This window comes from Carcharodon carcharias, chromosome 3, assembly GCF_017639515.1.
Source record: "Carcharodon carcharias isolate sCarCar2 chromosome 3, sCarCar2.pri, whole genome shotgun sequence".
NCBI lineage: Eukaryota > Metazoa > Chordata > Chondrichthyes > Lamniformes > Lamnidae > Carcharodon > Carcharodon carcharias.
This window is the reverse complement of record NC_054469.1, coordinates 3,178,621-3,195,191: the sequence shown is the minus strand read 5'-3', so window position 1 is coordinate 3,195,191 and position 16,571 is coordinate 3,178,621. Positions and strand designations below refer to the sequence as shown.

Genomic DNA, 16,571 nt, shown 5'->3' with positions numbered 1-16,571 from the left:
CAACAGCCCCAGGACAAGAGCCCTGATCTACTCCTGCCCCTGGACTGAGGCCCTAATCAACTCCAGCCCCAGGACTAGAGTCCTGATCTACTCCTGCCCCAAGACCGAGGCTCTGATCAACACCAGCCCCCGGACTAGTGCCCTGATCTACTCCAGCCACCGGATTGAGGCCCTAATCAACTCCAGCCCCTGGACCAGAGCCCTGATCTCCTCCTGCCCCATGACTGAGGACCTAATCAACTCCAGCCCCAGGACTAGAGCCCTGATCTACTCCTGCACTGGACTGAGGCCCTAATCAACTCCAGCCCCAGGACCAGAGACCTAATCTACTCCCGCCCCAGGACTGAGGCCCTAATCAATCCAGCCCCAGGACTAGAGACCTGATCTACTCCTGCCCCAGGACTGAGGCTCTGATCAACACCATCCCCCAGACTAGAGTCCTCATCTACTCCAGCCCCAAGACTGGGGCTCTGATCAACACCAACCCCCGGACTAGAGCCCTGATCTGCTCCAGCCCCCGGATTGAGGCATTAATCAACTTCAGCCCCTGGACCAGTGCGCTGATCTCCTCCTGTCCCAGGAACGAGGACCTAATCAATTCCAGCCCCAGGACTAGAGCCCTGATCTACTCCTGCCCTGGTCTGAGGCCCTAATCAACTCCAGCCCCAGGACCAGAGACCTGATCTACTCCTGCCCCAGGACTGAGGCCCTAATCAATCCAGCCCCAGGACTAGAGCCCTGATCTACTCCTGCCCTGGGACTGATGCACTAATGAACTCCAGCCCCAGGACAAGAGCCTTGATCTACTCCTGCCCCTGGACTGAGACCCTAATCAACTCCAGCCCCAGGTCAAGAGCCCTGATCTACTCCTGCCGCTGGACTGAGGCCCAAATCAACTCCAGCCCCAGGACTAGAGCCCTGATCTACTCCTGCCCCAGGACTGAGGCTGTAATAACCTCCAGCCCCAGTACTAGAGCCCTGATCTCCTCCTGCCCCCAGACTGAGGCTCTAATCAACTCCACACCCTGGAGCAGAGACATTATCTACTTCTGGCCAAGGACTGAGGCTCTAATCAACTCCACACCCTGGAGCAGAGACATTATCTACTTCTGGCCAAGGACTGAGGCTCTAATCAACTCCAGCCCCAGGACTACAGCCCTGCTCTACTCCAGCCCCCGGACTGAGGCTCTAATTAACACCAGTTCCAGGACTAGACCCCTGATCTGCTCCTGCCCCAAGACTGAGGCTCTAATCAACACCAGCCCCCGGACTAGAGCCCTGATCTACTCCTGCCCCAGGACTGAGGCCCTAATCAACTACAGCCCTGATCTACTCTAGCCCCCGGACAGAGCTTCTAGTCAACTGCAGCCCCAGGACCAGCGTCCTGATCTACTCCTGCCCTGGACTGAGGCCCTACTGAACTCCAGCCCAGATCTAGAGACCTGATCCACCCCTGCCCAGGGTCTGAGGCCCAAATCAACTTCAGCCCCTGGACTAGAGCCCTGATCTACTCCTGCCCCAGTTCTGAGGCTCTAATCAACTCCAGCCCCAGGACTAGAGCCCTGAGCTATTCCTGCCCCGGGACTGAGGCCCTAATCAACTCCAGCCCCAGGACTGGAGCCCTGATCTACTCCTGCCCCTGTTTAGAGGCTCTAATCAACTCCAGCCCCAGGACTAGAGCCCTGAGCTACTCCTGCCCCGGAACTGAGGCCCTAATCAACTCCAACACCAGGACTAGAGACCTGATCTTCTCCTGCCACCGGACTGAGGCCCGAATCAACTCCAGCCCCAGGACCAGAGCCCTGATCTACTCCTGCCCCAGGACCGAGGCCCTAATCAACTCCAGCCCCAGGACTAGAGCCCTGATCTATTCCTGCCCTGGACTGAGGCCTTACTCAACTCCAGCCCAGGTATGGAGACCTGATCTACCCCTGCCCAGGGACTGAAGCCCAAATCAACTTCAGCCCCAGGACTAGAGCCTTGATCTACTCCTGCCCCCGTTCTGAGGCTCTAATCAACTCCAGCCCCAGGACTAGAGCCCTGAGCTACACCAGCCCCAGGACTAGAGCCCTGATCTACTCCTGCCCCCCGACGGAGCCTCTAATCAACTCCAGCCCCAGTACTAGTGCCCTGATCTACTCCTGCCCCTGGACTGAGGCTCTAATCAACACCAGCCCCCGGACTAGAGCCCTGATCTAGTCCTGCCCCAGGACTGAGGCCCTAATCAACTCCAGCCCCAGGACTAGAGCCCTGATCTCCTCCTGCCCCCTGACTTAGGCTCTAATCAACTCCACCCACTGGACCAGAGACCTGATCTACTTCTGGCCCAGGACTGAGGCTCTAATCAACACCAGCCCCCGGACTAGAGCCCTGATCTACTCCAGCCCCCGGAGGGAGCCTCTAATCAACTCCAGCCCCAGGACTAGAGCCCTGATCTACTCCTGTCCCCGGACAGAGGCCCTAATCAACTCCAGCCCCAGGACCAGAGACCTGATCTCTCCTGCCCCAGGACTGAGGCCCTAATCATTCCAGCCCCAGGACTAGAGCCCTGATCTACTCGTGGCCCAGGACTGAGACTCTAATCAACTCCAGCCCCAGGACTACAGCTCTGATCTACTCTTGCCCCTGGACTGAGGCCCTTATCAACAACAGCCCCAGGACAAGAGCCCTGATCTACTCCTGCCCCTGGACTGAGGCCCTAATCAACTCCAGCCCCAGGACTAGAGTCCTGATCTACTCCTGCCCCAAGACTGAGGCTCTGATCAACACCAGCCCCCGGACTAGTGCCCTGATCTACTCCAGCCACCGGATTGAGGCCCTAATCAACTCCAGCCCCTGGACCAGAGTCCTGATCTCCTCCTGCCCCATGACTGAGGACCTAATCAACTCCAGCCCCAGGACTAGAGCCCTGATCTACTCCTGCCCCAGTACTGAAAGCACTAATCCACTCCTGCCCCTGGACTAAGACCCTGATCAATTCCAACTCTACAGTTGAGGCTCTGATTTATTCCAGCCCCAGAGTTGAGGCTTAATCTACACCAACCCCATAGTGAATGCCCTGATCTACATCAGCTCCAGAACTGATGTCTGATCCATGTCTGCACAAGGATGAAGGCCCTGGTATGCTCCAGACCCAAGACAAGGCCCTAATCCATTGCACTTCCCAGGACAGAGGGCTTGTGGTGTTAACGATGAAGTTGGTAAAGTGGAGTTATTTAAAAATCCCAGAGGGAAATTGTAAACAACTGTCATAATCAATAATTTTAAGTGTTATGTTGAGAGGCGATTCTAAATACATGAATCAGATCACCAGTTCTAGAGGTTTTGCATTAAACTAGATGAAACATTTTATTAATTTACACAGATTAAAACATATACACATGGCTTCAAATTACTATTATCATAACTTCTAACAAACTCCCAAACTAATCTCCATTAAGGCAACAGCAGCCCATAGACTTAACTAAACACCAGGCAAAGCATTTTCACCTGACAAATTCAAAATGAGGTTCCTTCTACTTTGGTTCCTGTGGAGCCAGTTGGATGCTCCCAGCTGCCTTTTGATCTCACATTGCCTCTGCCCTGCACACCCGAAAACTACTGAAGTTATACCTACCAACCCCAGTGAACGTTAAGTCTCATTGTATCAACAACCTCCGAAATAAACCTTTCTGACAATATAACCCGTTTTATAGTACCAACTTTATTAGTAATATAAACATATTACTTGGTAGCTGCTGGAAAGGCATCAGTTTCCACCCCACTTCTTGAATGTTCTATTCAAAAATGTAAACGCATGCTATCTCTCTTACATATCAAAACTAGTACCCATCAAAGCTTTAATCCAATTAAGGCACACCCACAGACTAAACCTCTATTTTAAAAGAAAAATATTTTCCAAGATATTATATACATTAATAACTTCATGACAGTCTGTTATACTCCAGCCAGTGGACTGAGTCCCTCTTCTACTTTAGGGTCCTTGTGCATGAATCACAAAAAGCTATCAAAAAATGGAATGTTGGCCTTTATTTCAAAGGGAATGGAGTATAAAAATAGGGAAGTCTTACTAAAACTATACAAGGCACTAGTCAGACCACACCTAGAATACTGTGAACAATTTCCCCTTATCTAAGGAAAGATACACTGGCATTGGAGGCAGTTCAGAGAAGGTTCACTAGGTTGATCCCGGGTATGGAGGGATTTTCTTATGAGGAGAAGTTGAGTAGGTTGGGCCTGTACTCATTGGAGTTTAGAAGAATGAGAGGCGACTTTATTGAAACATATAAGATTCTTAGGGGACTTGACAGGGTAGATACTGAGAGGTTGTTTCCCCTTGTGGGAGAGTCAAGGACCAGAGGGCATAATCTCAGAGTAAAGGGGCACCCATTTAAAACAGAGATGAGGAGGAATTTCTTCTCTCAGAGGGTAGTGAATTGTGGAATTCTTTACCACAGAGGGCTGTAGAGGCTGGGTCGTTAAATATATTGAAGGCTGAGATAGGCAGATTTTTAATCAGTAAGAGAATCAAGGGTTATGGGGAAAAGGCAGGAAAGTGGAGTTGAGGATTATCAGATCAGCCCTGATCTCGTTGAATGGCGGAGCAGACTCGATGGGCCGAATGGCCTATTTCTGCTCCTACATCTTATGGGGGAGAATTTTCTCCCTGTCGGGGGTGTTGGGCAGGAATGGGAGTGATGGACGGGCAGTGGATGGACAGGAGGGGGAGGGTGGGCACTGATGTATGTGGGGCTCAGGGGGAGGGTAGGAAGTGATGTATGTGGGGCTCAGGGGGAGGGTAGGAAGTGATGTATGTGGGGCTCAGGGGGAGGGTAGTAAGTGATGTATGTGGGGCTCAGGGGGAGGGTAGGAAGTGATGTATGTGGGGCTCAGGGGGAGGGTGGGAAGTGATGTATGTGGGGGACAGGGGGAGGGTGGGAAGTGATGTATGTGGGGCTCAGGGGGAGGGTGGGAAGTGATGTATGTGGGGCTCAGGGGGAGGGTGGGAAGCGATGTGTTTGGGGGGCAGGGGGAGGGTGGGAAGTGATGTATGTGGGGCTCAGGGGGAGGGTGGGAAGTGATGTATGTGAGGGGCAGGGGGAGGGTAGTAAGTGATGTATGTGGGGGGCAGGGAGAGGGTAGTAAGTGATGTATGTGGGGGGCAGGGGGAGGGTAGTAAGTGATGAATGTGGGACTCAGGGGGAGGGTAGTAAGTGATGTATGTGGGGCTCAGGGGGAGGGTAGTAAGTGATGTATGTGGGGGGCAGGGGGAGGGTAGTAAGTGATGTATGTGGGGCTCAGGGGGAGGGTGGGAAGTGATGTATGTGGGGCTCAGGGGGAGGGTGGGAAGTGATGTATGTGGGTGGCAGGGGGAGGGTAGGAAGTGATGTATGTGGGGGGCAGGGGGAGGGTAGTAAGTGATGTATGTGGGGCTCAGGGGGAGGGTAGTAAGTGATGTATGTGGGGGGCAGGAGGAGGGTAGTAAGTGATGTATGTGGGGGGCGGGGGGAGGGTAGTAAGTGATGTATGTGGGGGCAGGGGGAGGGTAGTAAGTGATGTATGTGGGGCTCAGGGGGAGGGTAGTAAGTGATTATGTGGGGGGCAGAGGGAGGGTAGTAAGTGATGTATGTGGGGAGCAGGGGGAGGGTAGTAAGTGATGTATGTGGGACTCTGGGGGAGGGTGCGAATTGATGTATGTGGGGGGCGGGGGGAGGGTAGTAAGTGATGTATGTGGGGGGCAGGGGGAGGGTAGGAAGTGATGTATGTGGGGGGCAGGGGGAGGGTAGTAAGTGATGTATGTGGGGGGCAGGGGGAGGGTAGGAAGTGATGTATGTGGGGGCAGGGGGAGGGTTGTAAGTGATGTATGTGGGGCTCAGAGGGAGGGTAGTAAGTGATGTATGTGAGGGGCAGGGGGAGGCTAGTAAGTGATGTATGTGAGGGGCATGGGGAGGGTAGTAAGTGATGTATGTGGGGCTCAGGGGGAGGGTAGTAAGTGATGTATGTGGGGCTCGGGGAGGCTGGGAAGTGATGTATGTGGGGCTCATGGGGAGGGTAGTAAGTGATGTATGTGAGGGGCAGGGGGAGGGTAGTAAGTGATGTATGTGGGGCTCAGGGGGAGGGTAGTAAGTGATGTATGTGGGGCTCAGAGGGAGGGTAGTAAGTGATGTATGTGAGGGGCATGGGGAGGGTAGGAAGTGATGTATGTGGGGTGCAGGGGGAGGGTAGTAAGTGATGTATGTGGGGCTCAGGGGGAGGGTAGTAAGTGATGTATGTGGGGCTCAGAGGGAGGGTAGTAAGTGATGTATGTGAGGGGCAGGGGGAGGGTAGTAAGTGATGTATGTGAGGGGCATGGGGAGGGTAGTAAGTGATGTATGTGAGGGGCAGGGGGAGGGTAGTAAGTGATGTATGTGGGGCTCAGGGGGAGGGTAGTAAGTGATGTATGTGGGGCTCAGGGGGAGGGTAGTAAGTGATGTATGTGAGGGGCATGGGGAGGGTAGTAAGTGATGTATGTGGGGCGCAGGGTGAGGTTGGGAATTGATGTATGTGAGGGGCAGGGGGAGGGTGGGAAGTGATGTATGTGAGGGGCAGGGGGTGGGTGGGCTGTGCTGATCATATTGCCTGTCAAAGCAGTAAAGAAAGATTTTAAAATCCAAAAGAAAATGTCCAGCGTTTTCAGATTTATTCAGCTGAATATAAACATGATGTAAATTCTGCCCATACATTTTTTTATATTTAATAGCAGGAGTCTCATCCCGCCCTTGGATAAGGTTTCATCAAAAATGCAAAGTCCGCCTGGATGATTCGCTCGTCCCCCAAGGTTGGATGGACAATGCAAAATTGGGGACAATTGGAACTTTGATGGCTTATTATTCTCTTAATTGTCGGAGGGCGTCGACCGAAACATTCCGCCTAACATCATCATGTGCTATTTTACACTCGAGCGGGTCAGGTGTGTGTCCACACGCCAAGCTAAAAATTCTGCCCAGTAGGGCAGTAATAGTAGGGGATTTTAACTACCCCAATATTAACTAGGATTGTTTTAGTTTGAAAGGAATGGAGCTGAGGCATTCCCACACTGATCATAAGTCTCTAAGAATCCACCCCAACAACGTGACATCTCAGTCCCGTGTAGGATGGAAAAGGGTTGAACACAGCCCATGTAACTTCGGGCCTCACTGAAGGCACTCACACGCTGCCTCATTTAGATTTGAGATTATTCCTGCCTGGCACCTTTGGAATGATTGGATGTTGTGTGCCCAGTGACCCAGGGTTTGCAGGGTTTGGTAGAGCTTCATGGATATATCCAGCAGCTGTGCTCCCTGAATGGCTGGCTGCCTCTTTCCTTCTTACATTCCCCTACTGGTTAAATGCTCAATGAAACCACCTCTCATGTGATGCCAATGCCTAGTGTAAAAGTGCACCATAAAGTTTCAACTTTATAAAGTCTTCATGAGTTGACTCAGCTGAGCCTTCATCTCCATGTTGAAATTCTAATAAATATGAGGATTCCCCCTGAAAGGGGCCCAGAGACCAACCCGGGGCTCCCCCCACCGCGCTTCAGACCCTCCCGTGACAAACTTTTTCTAGTTTCATTTTTAAACTGCCTCATTGATTCGGAGTGTCAACATGGTGGTGCTGCACTTCTACTTCCAGACCAGCTTTGAGCCTCCCCCTGTCACGCTTCACATCCCTCTGACCATCCTGGAACCCTACAATGTGCAAGTAGACCTCCATCTGGTCACTCTCCAGCCTCCTCCAATAACCCTGGAGCCCATAGTGATTGTTGTGGACATCCCTGCCCTCCCAGCTGAACCCATGCCTCATATGGATCTCACCTCTCCCTAACTTGAGGCTGTGTGTGCGGTCACATACAGAGACCACCCTCCAATACCCCTGCCACCAAGAGACCTTTGAGTACCCTGCCTGAACAGGGATGGGAACTGAACATCCAGGGGTATTCAGTATTTAAGAAGGACAGGCAAAAAGGAAAAGGTGGTGGAGTTGCATTGCTGGTTAATGACGAAATTAATGCAACAGTGAGGAAAGATATTCGCTCCGACGATGTGAAATCTATAAAGGTAGAGCAAAGAAGCACTAAGGGGCAAAATGCATTAGTGGGGGTTGTATATAGACCCACAAACTGTCGTGATGTTGGGAATGGCATTAAACAGGAAATTAGAGACACATGCAATAAAGGAACATCTGTAATTATGGGTGACTTTAATCTGCATATAGATTGGGCAAATCAAATTAGTAACAATACCGTAGAGGAGGAATTCCTGGAGTGTATATGGGATGGTTTTCTGGACCAATACCTTGAGGAACCAAGGAGAGAAAAGGCTATCCTAGAATGGGTATTGTGTAATGAGAAAGGAATAATTGGCAATCTAGTTGTGCAAGACCCCTTGGGGATGAGCGACCATAATATGATAGAATTCTTCATCAAGATGGAGAGTGACATAGTTGATTCTGAGACTTGGGTCCTGAATCTTAATAAAGGAAACTATGATGGTGTGAGGCGCAAGTTGGCTATGATGGATTGGGAAACGTTACTTAAAGGGATGACGGTGGATAGGCAATGGCAAACATTCAAAGAGCACATGGGGGGTGAACTGCAACAATTGTTTATTCCTGTCTGGCGCAAAAGTAAAACAGGAAAGGTGGCCAAACCATGGCTTACAAGGGAAATTAGAGATAGTATTAGATGTAATGAAGAGGCATACAAACTGGCCAGAAAAAACAGCAGACCTGAGGATTGGGAGCAGTTTAGAATTAGGCAAAGGAGGACCAAGGGATTGACTAAGAAGGGGAGAATAGAGTATGAGAGTAAGCTTGCGGGGAACATAAAAACTGACTGTAAAAGTTTCTATAGGTATGTGAAGAGAAAAAGATTGGTGAAGACAAATGTAGGTCCCTTACAGTCGGGAACAGGGCAATTTGTAATGGGGAACAAAGAAATGGCTGACCAACTAAATACATACTTTGGTTCTGTCTTCACAAAGGAGGACACTAATAACATACCAGAAATGTTGGGGAACACAGGGTTTAGTGAGAGGGAGGAACTGAAAGAAATCAGCATTAGTAGGGAAATGGTGTTGGGGAAATTGATGGGATTGAAGGCTGATAAATCCCCAGGACCTGATAATCTACATCCCAGAGTACTTAAGGAATTGGCCCTAGAAATAGTGGATGCATTGGTGATCATCTTCTGTGATTCTATAGACTCTGGAACAGTTCCTACAGATTAGAGGGTAGCTAATGTAACCCCACTATTTAAAAAGGGAGGTAGAGAGAAAACAGGGAATTATAGACCAGTCAGCCTGACGTCAGTAGTGGGGAAAATTCTAGAGTCCATTATAAAAGATTTAATAGCTGAGCACGTGGAAAACAGTGGCAGAATCGGACAGAGTCAGCATGGATTTATGAAAGGGAAATCATGCTTGACAAATCTACTGGAATTTTTCAAGGATGTAACTAGTAGAGTTGATGAGGGGGAGCCAGTGGATGTGGTTTATTTGGACTTTCAGAAGGCTTTCGACAAAGGCCCACATAAGCGATTAGTGTTTAAAATTAATGCGCACGGGATTGGGGTTAGTGTATTGAGACTAGTGGGGTACCGCAGAGATCGGTGCTGGGACCCCAACTATTCACAATATATACATTAATAATTTAGATGAGGGAACTAATTTAATATCTCCAAATTTGCAGATGACACAAAGCTGGTTGGGAGGGTGAGCTGTGAGGAGGATGCAGAGATGCTTCAGTGTGATTTGGACAAACTGAGTGAGTGGGCAAATGCATGGCAGATGCAGTATAATGTGGATAAATGTGAGGTTATCCATTTTGGTAGCAAAAACAGGAAGGCAGATTATTATCTGAATGGCTATATATTGAGAGGGGGGAAATGTGCAACGAGACCTGGGTGTCCTTGTACACCAGTCGCTGAAGTTAAGCATGCAGGTGCAGCAGGTGGTAAAGAAGGCGAATGGTATGTTGGCCTTCATAGCCAGAGGATTCGAGTACAGGAACAGGGATGTCTTGCTGCAATTGTACAGGGCCTTGGTGAGACCACACCTGGAATATTCTGCGCAGTTTTGGTCTCCATATCTAAGGAAGGATGTTCTTGCTATTGAGGGAGTGCAGCGAAGGTTTACCAGACTGATTCCTGGCATGGTGGGACTGACATATGAGGCGAGGTTGAGTCGGTTGGGATTATATTCGCTGGAGTTCAGAAGAATGAGGGGGGATCTCATAGAAACCTATAAAATTGTAAAAGGACTAGACAGGATAGATGCAGGAAGGATGTTCCCAATGTTGGGGGAGTCCAGAACCAGGGGTCACAGTCTGAGGATATGGGGTAGACCATTTAGGATTTAGGACTGAGATGAGGAGAAATTTCTTCACCCAGAGAGTGGTGAGGCTGTGGAATTCGCTACCACAGAAAGTAGTTGAGGCTAAAACATTGTATGTTTTCAAGAAGGAGTTAGATATAGCTCTTGGGGTGAAAGGGATCAGAGGATATGGGGAGAAAGCGGGAGCAGGCTATTGAGTTGGATGATCAGCCATGATCATAATGAATGGCGGAGCAGGCTCGAAGGGCCGAATGGCCTCCTCCTGCTCCTAGTTTCTATGTTCTATTCATACCACACAAGTGTCAGGCAATGACCATCTCCAACAAGACAGAATCTAACTATCGTTTCTTGATGTTCAATGGCATTACCATCACTGAATGTCCCAATATCAACACTCTGGGGTTACCATTGACCAGAAACTGAACTGGCCTAGCCATATAAATACTGTGGCTACAAGAGCAGGTCAGAGGCTGGGAATCCTGTGATGAGTAACTCGCCTCCTGACTCCCCAAAGCCTGTCCACCATCTACAAGGCACAAGTCAGGAGTGGGATGGAATACTCCCCACTTGCCTGGATGAGTGCAGCTCCCACAACACTCAAGGAACTTGACACCATCCAAAACAAAGCAGCCCACTTGATTGGCACCACACCCACAAACATTCACTCCCTCCACCACCAACGCACAGTAGCAGCAGTGTGTACCATCTACAAGATGCACTGCAGGAATTCACGAAGGCTCCTTAGACAGCACCTTCCAAACCTATGACCACTACCATCTAGAAGGATAAGGGCAGCAGATAGATGGGAACACCACCAACTGGAAGTGTCCCTCCAAGTCACTCACCATCCTGACTTGGAAAAATATCACTGTTCCTTCACTGTCGCTGGGTCAAAAACCTGGAACTCCCTCCCTAACAGCACTGTGGGTGTACCTACACCACATGGACTGCAGCGGCTCAAGAAGGCAGCTCACCACCACCTTCTCAAGGGCAACGAGGGACCGTCAATAAATGTTGGCCCAGCCAGTGATGCCACATCCAGTGAATGAAGAAAATAAACTTCTCCTTTTGCCTGTTATTTTGAATCTGTGCCCTCTAGTTCTTGATGTTCTTTTGAGTGGGAATAGTTTCTCACTATTTATTCTGTCCATGCCCCTCAGGATCTTGGATACCTCCTCTCAGCTGCCTTTTCTCCAAGACCCAAGCTCAAATTTTTCATAATAACTGCAGTTGTTTATCCTGGGAATCATTCCAGTGAATCTCTTCTGTACTCTCTCCAATGCCTTCACATCCTTCCTTAAGTAAGGTGCCCAGAACTGGACCCAGTACTCCAGATGAGGCCTTACTAGTGTCTTATACAATTTTCACATGACCTCCTTACTCTTGTACTCAATGTCCCTGTTAATAAACCTTGGATACCATATGCTTTGTTACTGCTCTTTCCACAAGACCTGCCACCTTCAATGAGAATGAAGCTCACCACCACCTTCTCAAGGGCAATTAGGGATGGGCAATAAATGCTGGCCTAGCCAGCGATACCCACATCCTGTGAATGACTAGAAAAGAATTTGGCCCTTTGAGCCCTCTCCACCATTCAATAACATCATGGCCAGTCTGATCTTGACCTCAACTCTACTGTCCTGCCTGCCCCACAGAACTCTTGACCCCCCTATAGTTGAAGAATGTATCTCAGCTTTGAATCTATTCAATGACTCAGCCGATTGGGCTGAGTATCCTCTTTCTATCCTCTGTCTGTGCTCTAGAAGCTTAGCAACATAGAAGATAGGAGCAGCAGTAGGTCATGCAGCCCCTCGAGCCTGCTGTGCCATTCAATATGATCATGGCTGAACCTCTATCTCAGCGTCAAGCACCCGCTTTCTGCCCATACCCCTCGAAGCCTTTGGAGTTCAGAAACCTATCTAATTTCTTCTTAAATATATTTAGTGACTTGGCCTCCACAGCCTTGTGTGGTAGAAAATTCCACAGTTTCACCACCCTCTGAGTGAAGAAATTTCTTCTCATCTCAGTCCTAAATAGTCTGCCCCATATCCTGAGATTGTGACCCCTTTGTCTAGATCCCCCAGCCATAGTAAACATCATCCCTGCATGCAGTTTGTCCAGCTCTGTCAAAATTTTATATGTTTCATTGAGATCGCTTCCCATATTCTCCAGTCCAGTAAACACAGGCCAGATCGAATCCATCTCTCCTCATACAATAATCCTGCTGTCCCAGACATCCATCTGGTGAACCTTTGCTGCACTGTGAGAAACATATCCTTCCTTAGGTAAGGTTATTATTATTCTATGAATGAGAAAAGAGACAATTGATGATTAAGAGAATGCAGGTCGCTCACTAAGTAACTGGGAAGAAGCCAGCAGGGCTAAGTTCCAGCCATTGATAGCCTATTAAAAGCATTCTCCAGTAAGGAATCTCCAACAGTCTCTCACATGTTGCTTGAAATGACTTTCTTTCCCCAGAAGCACCCTTGAGGCCTGTAGGAACCCTGTGCCACATCCGTGAGCTGGATGATGTGCTCATGAAGGACGTTGGCGACAAGATCAAGCAGGATGGCAGGTACCAGCCTAAATATCCAATCTGCTCCTCTCAGTGATCCCACTTCACAGTCAGAAGCAGTATGTGTGCTGATGGACTTAGTGTACATGAGTCGGAGTGTTCCCCTGGAGCCTGCTCTTCTATGACAGGCCCATCACAGTGAATTCTGGGATGCCCTAAGGTTGTGAAAGGTGCAATATAAATGCAAATCTTTATTAATTCAATCTCCCTAATTCTCCGACTTTCCAATTGAACAGACAACATTGAAAAGACAGTGATTCAGGGCGGGAATAAACAAGAACATACAAACATACAAACGTATGAGTTAGGAGCAGGAGTGGGCCACTCAGCCCCTCAAGCCTGCTCCTCCATCAATAAGATCATGGCTGATCTGAATGTAACCTCAACCCCACATTCCTGCCTACTCCCGATAATCTTCCACCCCCTTGTTAACCAAGAATCTATCTCGCTCTGCCTTAAAAATATTCAGACTCTGCTCCCACTGCCTTTTGAGGAAGAGTTCCAAAGATTCTGAGAGAAAAGATTTTTCTTCATCTCTGTCTTAAATGAGCGATCCCTTATTTTTAAACAGTTTTTCCCTAGTTCAAGATTTTCCCACAAGAGGAAACATCCACCCTGTCCAGACCCCTCAGGATCTTAAAGGTTTAGACCAAGTTGCCTCTTATGCTTCTAAACTCTAAGGACTTAGGACCGACATAAACAGGGATTTAGCATCAGAAATTTTCAGGGATTCAGGATCAGGAACATACAGGGATTTATAATCAGAGATTTACAGGGAATCAGGTCCAGAAATGTACAGGAATTTAGGATTGAGAATATGCAGAGTTTCAGGGACAGGAATTCAGGATTGAGGATATAGAGATTCAGAGATATAAATTTGCAGGGTTTCAGGCCGAGACCTCAGGGGCCCCAATCAGGTGAAAGCAAAATGCTGCAGATGCTGGAAATCTGAAATAAAAGCAGAAAATGCTGGAAAATCTCAGCAGATCTGGCAGTATCTGTGGAGAGAGAGACAAGAGTTAATGTTTTGAGTCCACATGATTTCTTCAGAGCTGAAGAGAGGTAGAAATGTGATGGGTTTTATACTATTGAAGAGAGAAGGTGGAGCAAAATAGAAGGTCAGGGAAAGGTGGGAGCTCAGGAGAGATTTGGCAAAGATGTCATGGATACAGGACAAAAGGAGCGTTAATGGTAGCGTTAACGACTAAGGCAGGTGTTTTGCAGAATGTGTTAATAGCTGCACTTCCTCCAAATAAAAGATGTGACTGTAGGTCTGAAGAAGAGTTATACAGACTCGAAATGTTAACCCTGTTTCCCTCTCCACAGATGCTGCCAGACCTGCTCAGATTTTCTAGCATTTTCTATTTTTATAAAAGAGGTGGGCAGTTGAAAAAGAGGTGGTGGCGTTGTGCAATGGAGCATCCTGCCTCCATTTCCAGTGTCAGCAATCATCATGGGGTCAATGTGGAGTGCACTCCCAGAAGCAGGATGTCTGGCAGTGTTATGACACAGCAGTTGGTAAAGACTGTCCCAGAGGGAAACTTTAAACAACTGTCTTAACCTATATTTTCAAGTGGTATGTTTGAGGTGTAGCTCTAAATTTAGGAATAAGACTACCAGTTCTCGAGAGGTTTTTATATCAAACTACATGAGACATTTATTAATTTACACGGGTTAAAAACATACACATGGCTACAAATTACTACTATCATAACTCTTAACAAATTCCCAAACTAATCTCCATTAAGGCAACAACAACACATAGACTTAACCAAACACCAGGCAGAGCATTTTCACCTTACAAATTCAAAATGAGGTTCCTTTCACCTTGGCTCCTTTGCAGACAGTTGTAGGCTTCCAGCTGCTTTGATGTTACATGTCTCTGCCCTGCACACACAAAACTGTCTCCTGTTATACCCAGCACTTCTCTTTGAATGTAAATTCTCATTGTATCACCAGGCCCTTTGAACTCCACCTCTTCTAACAATAAAACTCCTTTCATAGGATCAATTTTATTAGTAATATAAACATTGATTGGTGGCTCCTATTTAAGTGCAAGATTTCACCCCCAGTCTTTGAACGCTTTATTCAACAAAACGGAAGTGTCCTCTACCTCTGTGTTTACATCACAAAACTACTATACATCAAAGTACCCAGACTAGCTGGCTTTAATCCAATCAACACACACACACAAACTAAACCTCTATTTAAAAAAATAATAATTTCCAATAACATTATATATTAGTAGCTTCATGACAGGCAGCACTACTTTGTTAAAAGCCCATTTCTGGAAACTTTCTGTTTTTATTCTGTGGATGGGCAGCTTTCCATAACTGCCTGTCTCAGGCCAGCTGAAGACAGTTTTACAATCCAGTTAGGGACCAGTAACCGTTTATTTAAGTAGACATCATTTGAAAATCCTGGTTACCCACTAGAAGAATAAAGCACCAAGATTTCATGGTTTAAAACAAACAAAACAAACTTAACTATACAAAGTTAGAAAAGTAAAACAATCTACAATACATATCTTATACTCCACCATTCAGAATTAACACTTAAATTTGAATTAACAGGGAAACTGTCGTCAAACACACCACACTGTACATTAATGGCACACACAACCAAGACAGATCCCATGGATTTCTCAGCAGCCCATTCAGACATCATTAGCCACTGTGAATCACAAAATTCCATTCAAACTGTGTATCCCTCATAAGGGGTTTTAGCACTTCACTTTCAACGATCTAACCTCTAAATTCTCTCAAAAGCCACTCCAACTTGGACTGCCTCCATGACTGCTCACCTCCTGATGGTTCACTGTCACTTCCTGAGACTGCGTTCCACAGGATTCACAAAGCTGAAATCCCACCTCTAATTACCAGCACACGTCTTATTCTTTCCCAGACTGCTCACCTCACTAAGCTGACACTGCCCTGGGTTTCTCCAAACTCCAGTCTCCTGGCTGGAGTAAATGGCTCCCATGATTTCCATCATCCCTAACTGCCTGGAGCCTGTTAACAACAGCACCTTTCTGGTATCAACCTCTTCCCCTGATGCAGAACATTCTGGTCAATTGAAAACAGAGCACCTTCTTAAGCTTCACACATCTCTTTCAGGGTTCACTGAATGCTTTTAAACTAATTTATCTCTATCTCTCAGTACACAGCGTCTCTCTGGACTGCACTTCTTTGCAAGCAGTGTAGACATCACCTCTCCAGTTCACTAGCTAAGTAAGCCCTCCTACCCTTTTACAGCTCCATCTCTTCTACTCTGACTCTATTTAAGAAACGTGGGGAACCTTCTGAACTACCATTTCTTGAGATGTTTTGGCAGTCTCACAGCCCAACATTTTGGTTACCTTCCCTTCACAGCAATAATCTTGCCAGAACTAAACATTATCTCTTAAAATATTAACAGGAAACATGAACTAGATATTCCTCATAACAGGCAAGGACCATGTTGGGGAGAGTCATGACAGTCAGAAAAGTTTCTAAACGTAGGTATGAATGCCTATCATAGATTACCCCTGTGAAATTAAAGCTGCAGCAGCCCATCATGGACTAGGGAGATATCTGTTTTAAGAACTTTGCCAGTTCAGGGGGTGTCACCCTCCTGGCATCGCGTGTGCCCCAGAGCAGTGGGCA

At 47.7% G+C, this 16,571-nt stretch overlaps 1 protein-coding gene across 1 annotated transcript in view; it reads left to right on the top strand.

The window, feature by feature from the left end:
• The window catches only part of LOC121275757 (IQ motif and ankyrin repeat domain-containing protein 1-like), a 264,758-nt gene that overhangs the window by 211,022 nt on the left and 37,165 nt on the right, over positions 1-16,571 (top strand). The window contains exons 11-12 of the mRNA XM_041183356.1: positions 4,524-4,533; positions 12,852-12,927. Coding sequence (XP_041039290.1) covers positions 4,524-4,533; positions 12,852-12,927 — 86 coding nt within the window. The remainder of the gene's footprint in view (positions 1-4,523; positions 4,534-12,851; positions 12,928-16,571) is intronic.